Below are 13645 nucleotides of genomic sequence, written 5' to 3'. Positions count from 1 at the left end.
ATATATACAAATGCATTTATAATTGGACAATTAGACTGTCTTCTTAATTATTGTGTCTTATAGCTTGTAGAATGATTTTTCGGCCATCCTTAGTTCTAGGCATTTAAGTAGTTTTTTTTGCTTTCAGTGAAAATTTTTTGTGCTTTTCATATACTGTTCATTTTGCAAGCTACAACTACTTATCAGCTAAAGGCCCCCATTCCAAGTACCATGATTAAATGCAGGGTGTTTTATTTTTCTCTTTTTGAGTGGCTATATGTATCTCCACCAGGTATATATATTCAGTTTCACTGGTCAGTGGCATACTCACCCACCCAGGCACCCACTCCAGTTTCGCATCTGTCACCATAAAAAAATAGCCACTGTAGTCTGAGTCTCTCTTAACACTTAATATTTACCTACAACTGTGTATAGTCTATAGGCTGAAGTACCTGGTTCTGATGAAGCTGCGTTGACGTCATCATTTTAGTGCTCTCTGGATAACATTTGATTAAAATATAGTATAAGGCAACCCTCCCTTCTGTACCCTTCTTTTTCATTTTCTTCCTGTTTGTTTACCCCATTTAACAGCATTTCCTAGTTGGGTTCCATTTTCCTCCTCCTTTCAATTTTTTTTTTTTTTTTGCTTATCTTTTATTCTATGATATCTTTCACAAAGCACCCTTCTGTACATCAGGATTGTTTCCCTCCAGTCCCTTGCTATGTTTCCATGTTCTTCTTTTTTAGTTCATTATACTACATTAAGGATTCAAATGTATTTATATGTATATACATGCAAACATATACACACGTGCACACACACACACACACACACACACACACACACACACACACACACACACACACACAAGCACACAGACGCACACACACACACAGACACACACGCACACACACGCACACATGCACACGCACACACACACAGACACATGCACACGCACACACACACACGCGCACACACGCGCACACACACACATACAGACACACACGCACACACACATACAGACACACACACGCACACACACGCACACACACACACAGACACACACACGCACACACACGCACACACACATATTTATAACACTGTTCTCAAATAACCATTTGCAGGCACAGCCTGGGTGAATAGGATCACATAAGAAATGAACAAAACATGTTTTTTTGCACAAGGTTATATTATAAAACATATACATATTTACAGGTGCAAAACTATGCTATGCACATTTGCTTGAAGAAGCAGTTTACAGTGTCAAAACATGGATGAAAATGTTGAATTGTGCTTAGCAGAGCAGGTGGCTTTGGTACAGGGATAGCACTATGTCATTGTTTACAGAAGTATGAAGGCAGTTAGAAGAGGAACGTAAGAACAGTTGTTGGAAAGGTTACCCTGGGGAGAAAGAGAAATGCAGTGAGAGGCATGCCGAGGGAAGAGGAGTTGAAAGGAGAAGTTTGGAAGAGATGCGAAGTAAAGAAGGAAATAGGATGAATGGGAGGCAGTAAGTCAGGGCGGTGACAAGATGGGATAAGGAAGAATGAAACTGGGATAAAGGGCTGTGAGAAAGCTGCAGGTTTCATGTAGCATGTCCTATGTGAGTGCAGCTGTACTTTGGGTGAAGAGGTGTTCCTTGTTGTTTTCTGAAGACCAAATACATTTGAATGTCTTTGATTGAGAGGGGAATGGAGTTCTATAGTTTTTAGTTCTTAAGATAGAGAATGTATGGTCAGTGCAATAAAGTTTAGTTTTTGGAGTTATTAGGGTGAGTTGAGACTGAGAAATACATCTGAGATTATATGTGGTGGAAAGTGTGAGTGAGAGGGGAAGATGCCTCAGGAAAAAGCGCTTTGTAAATTAATAATACTAGTAGGAGGTTTGCTGTCAATGTACATGAAGCCATTTAGCTTTGGTGAGAGTGAGGCAGTGGTGTTCATTAATGGGAAGCTAGTAATGAACCAGCAAATTTTACAATGTGGTTGAAAGTCTGCTCTTCTGCAAAAAATAATACATTTCCCTCATAAGGGCAAAGCTCTATACACCATCATGCACAGACCTGCATTCTGTGCATCCCTGTTGCTAATATAATGAGTGCATCAATCTCTGTACCATGAGGAATGGACATATGGCCATTTGCAGTGTGACCAGTGGCCACCCCCTACACACTGAATTGTCTGTGCATTTGTCTTCAGTATCATAGATCACACATGACTTTGTAGAACTGAATGGTGTCAACAATATGCACAAAAGAGAGAGGCAAATGGATCAATAATTGCATTACATAATTTCATAGCACTTACATCTCCATAAATGAGACCTGTCATTTTGTTTAATTTCTGCGGAGGTATAACCAAACAACTTAAGACAGTGAACTCTGCAGGAATAAAGTGCAGTAACCCTTTAACATTTACTGTTAATTATAAAAAAAAGTTAATTTTGAGGGAACACTTTTTACAATGCGATAGGAATAAATAATCAGTTACTCACCAGTTTGAAAGAAAATAATGAAATGAGAAACCACAAGAAAAATCTTCATTGCAAAAAGAGTTATCTGTTCCAGTTCTACTTCAGTAGTTAACTCCAAAGTCGTTTTTCTTTTTCTCCTGCAGAGTTCTGTACTTCATTTATACCTGTAGTAGTGCCCTTTAACCTCATTATTATTCAAGCATGACTCCACTGATGACAGAACGCTACAATTCTTTTAAGTTATCCTTTGTGTTGCTACAAGACTATAAAGAATTAAGTTGTTGTGCAATCCTGTGAAGTGGATTTCCCCACCCGAGCTGAAAAGACAAAGAGCTTCTGTTCTTATGAACCTGTAATGTCCCTGTGTCACTGGTAAACACTGCAAGGCAGTTTTCATGAAGTGTACTTTATGGGGGGCCCTCACAGCCCCCAACACTCTACTTGGCACTGTTCCACACCGGTCCTTTTGTGCTGCAGGGTTCATAATTTGGCTTTAACATTGCCTGAATTTACTTCTGAAAATTTAAGCAGTCATTCACTTTGACTTGTGTGTTTACATTCATATCAGTGAAAAGCAGCTAAATCTTTTTAAGATTTTAAATGATACTCTCACAGAAACATCACTGCACTTATATTTGAGCTGTAGAACTTTATACCACGTCCTGTTCTGAAAAAGTGCAGTCTGAGTAGGATCCAGTTAGTGTATATGCAGGTCCCGTGTCTGCAAAGACTCAAGCCCACTGGAACACTTGTATCTAAAGAACCCTGTGCTGTAATCCTGCATCAGACTAAGTCACACATTTTACACACTTCTCAACTACAGGACTGAATATATAACAGATTTTATTGCACAAAAATGATTCTTTAGCATTAAAGCACATAGAGCTAGCTCACTTTTCCAGATGGGTGTGGTGATTAACATCTTCCTCCTTCACATGGCATGGCTGTGAAGTATAGATCATCTCAGTTAAAGGGTAGCAGCCTGTTTCCTTGTATAACAGTAATTCTTATTAAGATATTTGATTAACAATCTTTCTATATAAACACTCGCAATTATTCCAGCTAATGTATCTGACATAACAGTGAACATGATTATTTTGTACAGAAACTCATAAATCTAAATGCTAAAAAGCAAGTAAGGATCACATACTCGCAGAAGAATGTCCATTCCTCATCCTTTCAAATGTATCTTTTCACGGAGTTGTTTGAATCAGATGGGGGGTGGGGGGTCATTTTGCAACATTAACTGCTCTCACATAAAGACTAGGAAGTTGTTCCTTCATATGTGTGACTCCATATTAGTTTGTAACAATTAACTCTGCTCTGCCTTGGTGAACAAGCAGTAACTGGACCATGCTAGAGCTAATGTGCTGGGGGCTGTAGTTCCTGTTTATGCTGTTTTGGGGGGATTTGTTGGCTACAGCAACAGCTTTACATGTTTCATTTACACTGTTCCTGTCAGCTTGTTTAGCTGGGTAATGGTTCATTATACCTATGTGTTTGCTGCAGTTGTATTTCTGTTGCCTTGTTGTTGTCATAATCCTGCATTGCAAATATTTACTAAAGTATATTTAAATAAAAAAGACCAGGGAAAAGAATTCACATGACCTAGATGACTACTTCACCCAGGCAGAAGTGTGAAAGATGATGGTTTTGGGGTAATGACAACAAACAGCACCATGTGAAAGAGTGGTAGCTAAGAATTTGCATATCGCCATATTTAATTTACTTGAAAGGCCATGAATGCAAACAATAACCTCTCCTCTAGAGAGCACAACAGATGCCTATGGAATATTTGCTTTAAAAAATAGGGGCACGATGCAGATGAAAATGTGACTTAAGTATTTTAGCAAAGAACAAACAATCTTATTGGTAGAGATCAGTAATGAACTGGACTGTGTCTCATTTTCTGCAAAGGTAGACCTACTTAATTCAGCATTTCTGAATTTTTCAGGAGATACACCAGGTCTTCACTACCACCTTGCAGAATACATTGCAGTCTCCTGTCTTGCAAATAGAGTACTAAGATGCCCCCATTTTTCAGTTCATAAAGTTTAGCATAACACAAGTTACATGGCTCCTTCAGAAGTACTTATGACTGGCTCTTATTTGGTGGATGGGTTGCTTTGAAGCAGTCTAAACACGTGCTCCCCTCACCCCTGGTATCATGTGGTTAGCTCAGTGACTGGGCATGCACAAGGGGGGATGACTAGATATATCTTGACATAATCCCATGGGAAAAAAAATAAAAAGTGAAATAAAGTGCATTCTGGTGACTTTTAGGGTTCTTTGAATCCAGGCATCACAATTTGGATTCTGCTCAAGATCAAAAGCCAAAAGTTTGTATCAGTATTTGAATGCTGTTTCAGCATGAGTGCTTCCCACCTATGCCAGACACAGGGACTTTTGCCCCACTCAGTTTAAGTAATTACCACTGAGGTTAGGACACCTCAAAGAAAGCAGAATTTCTCATCCACTGAACACGAGGAAAAAGAGAATTTTCATATTTCGTGATTGTTGTAAAGCATCCCAGTCTGATGGAAACGAGAGATTCATATACTCATGCTACAGCAGCTGTGGAAAGTTAAACCCATATAAAACCTGAGAATCCTGAGCCATTTTTTATCAAATTGAAAAAGCATAAGCTATCATAAAATAAATGCATTATAAACAGGAAATACTACAGAAAAGGTCAAACAGTAGTGCTGTTCAGTTTCTGATCTTGTGCAGAATGCCCTACACTGACCATCTCAAAAAATTCCAGCTTTACTCCGTAGCATATAGCCTACTCCGAGGTGATCTTGGCCTAACATATAAAGCTATGTCAAACCCAGAGCTGTTGGACATGCTACACCTAAAGAAATCCCAATCCTTCCGAGCTACACGCTCTAGGGACCTAAACCTTGTCACCACAATAAACAGGACACGCTGGAGGGATAGATTCCTGTCCCAGAAACTTCCCATACTCTGGAACAGGCTACCCATCTATGTCAAGCAAAGTTCTTCATTAGCACTCTTCAAGAAAAATCTTGACAATTGGATGGGAAATAGGAAATACACCCCAGGGATCACTTCTGTGTCTCTGCTCGACAGTAGCACAGGAAAATAAATTTTTTGGGTGGCATACGCCAGGGAACCTTGTTGGCTAGGCTTACGTAGGCCCTTGGGCCAATAGCCTAGTACCTACCTATGAACCTATAAACCTATAAGCTCATCTCTATGAACACAATGTGCAGAGCAGTTAGTCTTTACACACCATTATAAAAGATGCATTTTCTTGTAAATTTTCAAAAAGAAACTCTGAGTAAATTGATAACTATTCAATCCAGAGTTACAAGAGGTAGCAGTTTGGTTCTGCCTACAAGTAATTATTTTCTAAATGCTCATTTTGAGACACTGTGTTTGTGTGTGTGTGGCTCCATGCCATTTGACTGAAAAAACTAAACTTTTCAACATTTCAACACAAAATGTCTAAAATACAAAATCTTGAAAATGGAATTTGCTCTTGCACCCACTAGTGCTGGCATATATAATTAGTAGGGGTATGCATTGCACAGCCCCCTGCATTAAATAGGTGTTTGATATTTTGTATTTCAGCATTTTTTTAACAAACATAATATAACTAGATAGATAGATATAGAGATATAGATATATGGGTATATATATACATATAGATATATAAATATACATATAAACATTTTGTATCTGTCAAGCTGTACAAGTTACAGCAAACGTGTTACTAATTGTTTTCACAAACATTATGAAAGGTTTCATTTGACAGCATACAGCAGTTTGGTAACCAGGCATTTTTGAAAACACATGTATGTCGAAGTGCTTTACATCCATAATGAATAACAGACAACTAGCCAGATTTCCATTGTAGTACTTTGACAGCAGTAGCATATTTTTCTGTCTACAATGTTGTACATAGTGTCCCACACTAATATGCAGTCCACATAATTAAAAAATATGAATGAAAATGTGCATAAGAAAAATCTTAAAATGGTTCAAACTGGGGATGCACAAGCCAGTGCATTTCTTTGTGCCAGTCCCAAGCCCAGATAAATGGGGAGGGTTGCATCAGGAAGGGCATCCAGCGTAAAACTTGGCCAAATCATTCATGCGGACACCAGTAAATATTTACATACCGGATCGGTCGAGGCCCGGGTTAACAACGACCACCACCAGTACTGTTAGCCAACAGGGTGCTGGCTGAAATTGGGCTACTGTTGGCCGAAGGAGGGAAAAGGCATGGCCAAAGGCAGGAAGAGAGGAAAAAGGCTAGGACTGTGGTACTGAGGGTCGGAACTTTGAATGTTGGCAGTATGACTGGTATAGGGAGAGAGCTAGCTGATATGATGGAGAGAAGGAAGGTTGGTATATTGTGTGTGCAACAGACCAGATGGAAGGGGAGCAAGGGTAGGTGTATCGGAGGTGGGTTCAAATTGTTTTATCATGATGTGGATGGGAGGAGAAATGGTGTAGGAGTTATCCTGAAGGAACAGTATGGTAAGAGTGTTTTGGGGGTGAAAAGAGTGTCAGAGTGATGTTTATGAAGCTGGAAATTGATGGTGTAGTCCTCCTCAAATTAATTAGATAGAAGTAGTTTATTGAGACTGGCTCAGGGTTTAATTCAGGCTATAGATTATTCTAGTAGAGTAGTTTCTAGTAAAAGAGAGGGATGCCTCTTTTCCTGAAGAGATTCAAGTTTCTGAATCTGAACAGGAAGATGCAGGATCAGATTCAGCGTTTTGCCCTTTGATTCAGACTCAGAGAAGAGCTTAGTTTCTGACACTCCCTGTGGTGGTTTCTCTATCTATAAGACTATTGCTAGAATGTCCCAGTGTTTGCAGTGGGAGTACCCTGAGGTTTCTCAGTCTCTCAGAAAATATGTGTGGTTACAGAAGGATTTTCCAGAATCTACACCCAATCCTCCTGTGCTGTCTACTTTAGAGGATTTGTCTCTTACTGCCTGCAGCTTTCCTGATAGACAGCTGTCCCTAAAACGGAAGAAAGAATGTATAAAATTTCTCAGTCTTTTAAATTTTTATGCACTATTCCTAAACCTGACCCAGCAGCTATTGCCTTAGTTACCTCCACTGCTGCTAAGCACTTAGCTAATTCCAATCATACTCTTTCCGATATGGATGGGAAAACTACTGATAGGTATGGGAAAAATGTTTTTTCTTCTGCAACTTGATTTTCAGAATTTTGTTAATATGTTAAAGTTTATTCTGAATGCTTTATCTGCAGTTTCTTCTTATGAGGAAACATCTGCTGTAAATAACCAGTCATTAGCTAAAGCTACTGTAGCAGTAATCATTTGAACATCTACTCTTATATTAAGTTCAGCTTACACAACTGTACTTTCCCCATCCAACGTCCTGCTTACCTTCCAGCTTATCTCTACACCCTTTTCCACTCTCCCAGCATATACCTATAGCTCATATCCTGCATTCACACTTACCCCTTCACTGGACAGGCTCCCCACCTACTCATGGCTGATTTCCTAAGAGCCAGGGAGTGAGGATCCAATGGAGAGCAATGGACAGAGTGATTGGAGCTGTCACTTAAGAGTGCCCATCTAGCACCCTTACCCAGAACCAAACAGTTTGGTGTGATGTCAGTATGCCTGCTGCATGCACTCAACCATAAGGCAAAGGATGTAACTGCACTTCCTCTAAGTCTGTTGTTGGCTTTTGAGACTCCTGGTCACCAACACAGGTTGCCCAGAGTTAGGAGAGCTAGCTGTCATACACTGCATCATATACCCCCTCCCAACCCCCACAAAACCCTGTCACTAAGTCTATTCCCAAACACAGGTCACTAGCACCAGAGACAGATACCTTGCCCATGTGCCATCAGGCCAGCTTTAGACCTGACTGTGTGTCTTCATGGAAATGTTATATATCTAAATGGATGTATGGAGTATGGAATTTAGGAGAGAAGTAAGTGAAAATGATCTGGAAGGTTTTGTTTAACAATATTTAAAAGGGGGGGGGGGTGCCAGCATCTCAGAAGAAAGCTATGGTGACTGTAATAGCCAAATATGGAAAAGCCCCTTCAGATCCAGTTTCATATAGACACATTTTTATCTTAACCCCTAATTTTAAAGTGCTTATTTACACTAACCAACAGAATTTCAAAGTTGTTGATAACATTGATAGTTACGTATGTATATGTTTTTGTGCAGGTGGAGGCAAATATTTGACATTAATAGAACAATGGTGACTCAGTAAGATTTTATTTCTTTATTTATTATATTTATTTACATTTGATAAACCAACAAACAAACAAACCAGGTAGTGTCCGACTGGGCAAGTAGCCCATTTTCAGTGGAGACTCGGGTAGAAAAGCTCCCAAGTGAAGCAATAATTGTTAAAGCATAATGTAAAACATGATACAGTAAGTAAGGTTACAAGCAAACATAATACATACTACAATATAGGCAAGATAATAAACGTCAGAATGTACACACAGTTGTAACAGAGATAAAAACTTACATACATATCAACATCTCAAGTCATAGGTTTTTTTTTTTTTAGTGAACGATATACATCTCTAAATAGAGTAGTTACTTGGGCTATACATCTGGAAATAGAGTAGATGTTCATCTCACATTGCTGCAGTCCTTACACTTGGGTAGTCCGCTGTACTCGGTCGGCCCGAATATCAAAGTATAAGGCTGACGTCGGTCAAGGCGCATTTGACTGACATCAGGACGTCAGGGTACAAATGCGCATGACCGACATCATATCCTCAGTCTTTTTTGCCGCATGGTCCGATGCAGAAGCAGCATTGCAAGTGCCGGTTGGCGTTCTGAAATTTTTCGATTTCGGAGTTTCAGACCGAGTCAAAGTTGGCTAAGTACCCGTTGGGAATATTTTAGTTTTTTCTTGCCTCAGTGGTTTACCGGATGTCAGAAAAAGTGAATAATTGTATTTCTTGTGGGAAACAGATACCGCATAGAGACTATCATACTTTGTGTATTCCTTGTTTAGGGCCTGAGCACGACGTTGTTGGGTGTCGCTCTTGTGCTAGATTCAATAAGCGCACTATAAAGAGAAGGTTAGATTGTGCCAGGTTAGTCTTCGGGAAGCGGTGCAATTATAAAATGCCGTCGGATGCTCCGCCCGCTTCTTCGAAGAAGCGCAAGGACAAAGCAGCTAAGCCTAGGCTAGAAGAACCGTCCGTACCGGACGCCGGTTCTTTAGAGGTGTTGGTGGAGCCGGTGGTTCCACCGGAGGTTTCTTTGGGATCCCAGGGAGAGACTTTGTTATTGCAGGATGTGGCCTCTCAGGAGGCAGGTCAGGCTGATGGGGCTTCTCAAGTTACTATACTCCCCTCCCTTCCTAGGGTGGTTAGGCCCTCTCCATCTGTTTCCAAGGCTTCTCCCAGAGGCAGGCCAGGTTTAGCTTCAGTTGGTGTCACCCCTAGTTCTTCAGGAACTGTGCCCAAGAAGCATATGCTTAAAATGGCAGAAGATTTGATTACTTTGATTAGGGGTTCTTTGCCCCCTCCTGATAAGAGACCTAAGGTGGAGCCTGAGCTAGGGAGTTTTGAGCAGGCTCCGGATGTTTTAGAGTCTTCGGTTGAAGACTTGCAGGAGTATTCCCCTTATTCTGATTCTGATGTGGATGATTCTACTCCTTCTGCTTCTCCCCCTGAGGATTTTTCTTTTTCAGAAACTCTTCATTCCATGAGGGAGCATTTTAAGTGGGAAGGTCAGGACTTCTCTGATTCCAGGAAAAGGCTTAGGGAATTTTTGTTTTTACCCCAGCATAGGCCTTTGGCTATACCTCCTGTTTTGGATGTGGTGGAAGATGTTTTTACAGAGGCTTCTCTTAATCCTGATTCTTTGCCTCCTGCTCCTGTTAAACCGGATAGGTATTACAGGGTGCCTGAAGCTCATAAGTATCTTTTAAGAGTCCTAGGGCAGACCCAGAAACTGTTAGTCAGGGGCCTAAAGGTGTTAAGGCTTCTGTTGTCAAGAATCCGGTTCCTACAGATAAAGAGGCCAGGGCCTTGGATAGATGGGGAAAGAAAGTTTATACTTCTTCCACTCTAGCTATGAGGGCTTTGAATTGCCAGTTTCACATGTTGAAATTCCAAAACTATCTCCTTTCACAATTGAAGTCTAAGGTTGATGCTCTGGCGGAAGGTATTGATCGTAAAGAGTTACAAGATTTAGTACATGTTTCTGAACAGGTGGGTAAGCATTCTTTGCAATGTGGTTTTGATGCTGTACAGGCCTCGTCTAGGGTGGCTGCCACTGGGTCAGTTCTTCGCAGGCACGCCTGGCTGAGGGATCAGAATTTATCTGACCATGTTAAAACAAGGATTTTAGATGCTCCTTTACAATCTGATGTGTTGTTTGGTTCTCCTGTTGAGGCAGTTTTAAAGAAAATGGAAGACAAGGCTAAGTCTATGCAGACTGTTAAAGATTTTTTGCAGGTTCAGCCTCCAAAGTTTAGTAGAAATTGGCCTACTAAGGGGTGGACGTATCCTTCTTATGATTCCCAGTCTAGGGGTAGATCTAGACGTGGTAGGGGCAGAGCTCAGGGCTCTTTCAGGCCTAGAACAGGGAGTTCTCCTGCACAGTCTTCGGGTGAGGGCAGGGGTCAGTCCTTTCGTAAACAGACCCAATGACCTACCTTTTCAGCTGCCAGAGCCTTCTCGTCTGGCAGCTCCTTTGGGAGGAAGGTTGGCACTTTTCAAAGAAAATTGGAGTTTAATTTCCCAAGACAGATGGGTATTGGATATCATACACCACGGTTACAGGTTTTATTTCCATACCTTGCCTCCTTTCAAAGGCATGCCAGACGTTCCTCCTCAACAAAGAATAGAGGCTCACAAGCAAATTTCTCTGTTACTCCAAATAGGGGCCATACAGCCGGTCCCTATGCCAGAAGTGGGCCTAGGATTTTATTCTCGCCTGTTCCTAGTACCAAAGAAAGGGAACACGTGGAGACCAATTTTGGACTTATCTATCCTCAACACTTATCTGGACATTCCCAAGTTCAAAATGTTGACGTTACAGCAGCTTTTACCTCTGCTGGGCAAAGATCATTGGATGGTAACCTTGGATCTCAAGGAGGCTTATCTTCATGTTCCTATCAGACTGAGTTGCAGGAAGTATCTGCGTTTTCGAGCTGGGACTTCTCATTATCAGTTCTCTGCATTGCCCTTTGGCTTATCTACTGCCCAGAGTGTTCACGAAAGTTCTGGCTCCAGTGATAGCTTTCCTCAGGTTAAAAGGAATACAGATCTATCCTTATTTGGACGATTGCCTGATTCTGGCTCAAGGAAGGGACGAGCTTCTTCATCATTTGGATTATGTGATAGCAGTGCTAAGATGCCTGGGGTATTCTGTGAATGAAATAAAGTCCAGTCTAGTACCCTCTCAGGACATGTGCTTTCTGGGTGTGAGACTGAATACAGCATCCCAGATGGCCTTTTGACCCCGGACAAACAAAAGAATCTTTCCCTTTACTTTCATCAGTTGTCTCATCAGTCCAGGCTGACTGCAAGGACAGTCCTTCAAGCCTTGGGGTTCATGGCATCTTGTATTCTGGTGCTTCCCAATGCCAAACTGCATATGAGGAAGCTACAATGGTATCTCAAAAATGTATGGACACAGCACTGCCAGGATTTGGACACTGTCATTCAAATAATACCTTGCATTCAAAAGGAATTGTTGTGGTGGGCTCAGGAATGTCACCTAAACAAGGGACTCTCTGTGACCCGGCCAGAGGCGAGTCAGATTCTAACGACAGATGCCTCAGACAAAGCTTGGGAGCTCATCTGAATGGAAAGTGGATACAAGACAAGTGGCCTGCCAGACTACAGCATCTACATATCAACTTGAAAGAGATGTTAGCAGTCCAGTTTGCATTAATAGCTTTCAAGGATTTACTTCTTCCAGGGCAGGTGTTGATTCTAACAGACAACACAACTGTCATGTGGTACATCAACAAGCAAGGCGGAACACATTCTTATCCTCTATGCAGGCAAGCAATGATTTTGTGGGAGACTGCTCTCAGTTTACAGCTAAATCTTCAGGCAAGGTTTCTGCCGGGAGCACAGAACTCCTTAGCAGATGTGTTGAGCAGACAAATTATGGATCCCCACGAGTGGAAATTGGATCCTCATGTATTTCAGAAATTGACAGTGTCATGGGGAACTCCAGACATAGATCTGTTCGCTTCCCCACTAAACCACCAGCTGCCAAAGTTTTGCACAAAAAGGTTTCATCCCACAGCTTGGAAAGTGGATGCTCTTTCTTTCAATTGGAGCAATCTTCATGTGTATGCCTTTCCGCCTCTGCCTCTCCTCCCAAAGGTACTACTAAAGGCAAGACAAGACAAGCCAAGGATGATTTTGATAGCTCCAGATTGGCCTCGACAGCATTGGTACCCATTACTGAGAAGCCTGGTACGGAAGCCTCCATGGCCTTTGCCTTCGATTCCACACCTGTTGTCTCAGGAGGACAGTCATTTGCTCAATGTCAAGCTTCACTCTCTGCACCTAACAGCCTGGCATATTCTGTTTTGAACCATAGTGGGCCTCCACTTCCACAGCAAGTTTTGAATGTTATTTTGGAAGCTAGAAGGCCTAGTACAAGGAAAGTGTATGCAGATAAATGGAAGAGATTTTTATTTTGGAGTGCAGCAAAGGATTTTTATGTTTCTGAGCCTAATTTAAGTGTGGCTCTTCAATATCTTACTGAGTTACTGGACAAAGGTTTGTCTTTCTCTTCTATTAAGGTTCATGCTGCAGCAATTTCGGCTCACTATGATTGTGACCCACCATTGTTTTCTCATCCTTTATTCAAGCAATTTCTTAGAGGGGCAAAGAATATAAGACCCCCACGAAGAGCTCCTACTCCTGCTTGGGATCTCAATTTTGTATTGGAGAAACTCACTCTACAACCTTTTGAGCCTGCAGCTACTACTGAGTTAAAGTTTTTATCATGGAAGACTGCTTTTTTGTTGGCTATTACCTCTGCAAGAAGGGTTTCTGAGTTGCAGGCCCTTATGGCGGTTGAGCCTTTCTTAATTTTCCATAAGGATAGGGTATCTTTATGTACTAATCCTTCCTTTATGCCTAAAGTGGTTTCTAGTGTGGCTTTAAACCAAACTATTCATTTGCCTACTTTTTATGCAAATCCCCAAAATAAAGGGAAAAGATTTT

General features: G+C 41.2%; 1 protein-coding gene across 2 annotated transcripts in view; it reads right to left on the bottom strand.

Moving 5' to 3' along the window:
* Nucleotides 1-2772, bottom strand: part of MELTF (melanotransferrin) — a 592427-nt gene extending 589655 nt beyond the window's left edge. Inside the window, exon 1 of one of the 2 annotated variants that reach the window (XM_044070717.1) lies at nucleotides 2474-2772. In XM_044070717.1, coding sequence (XP_043926652.1) covers nucleotides 2474-2522 — 49 coding nt within the window. In that variant the 5' untranslated portion in view covers nucleotides 2523-2772. The remainder of the gene's footprint in view (nucleotides 1-2473) is intronic. The other variant, XM_044070716.1, reaches the window with a different exon arrangement.
* Between the last annotated feature and the right edge of the window lie 10873 nt (nucleotides 2773-13645).

Source organism: Protopterus annectens, chromosome 4.part1, assembly GCF_019279795.1.
Source record: "Protopterus annectens isolate FY-2018-M chromosome 4.part1, PAN1.0, whole genome shotgun sequence".
NCBI classification, from domain to species: domain Eukaryota; kingdom Metazoa; phylum Chordata; order Ceratodontiformes; family Protopteridae; genus Protopterus; species Protopterus annectens.
The sequence above is the reverse complement of the archived record's forward strand: the minus strand, read 5'-3'. Positions and strand labels throughout refer to the sequence as shown.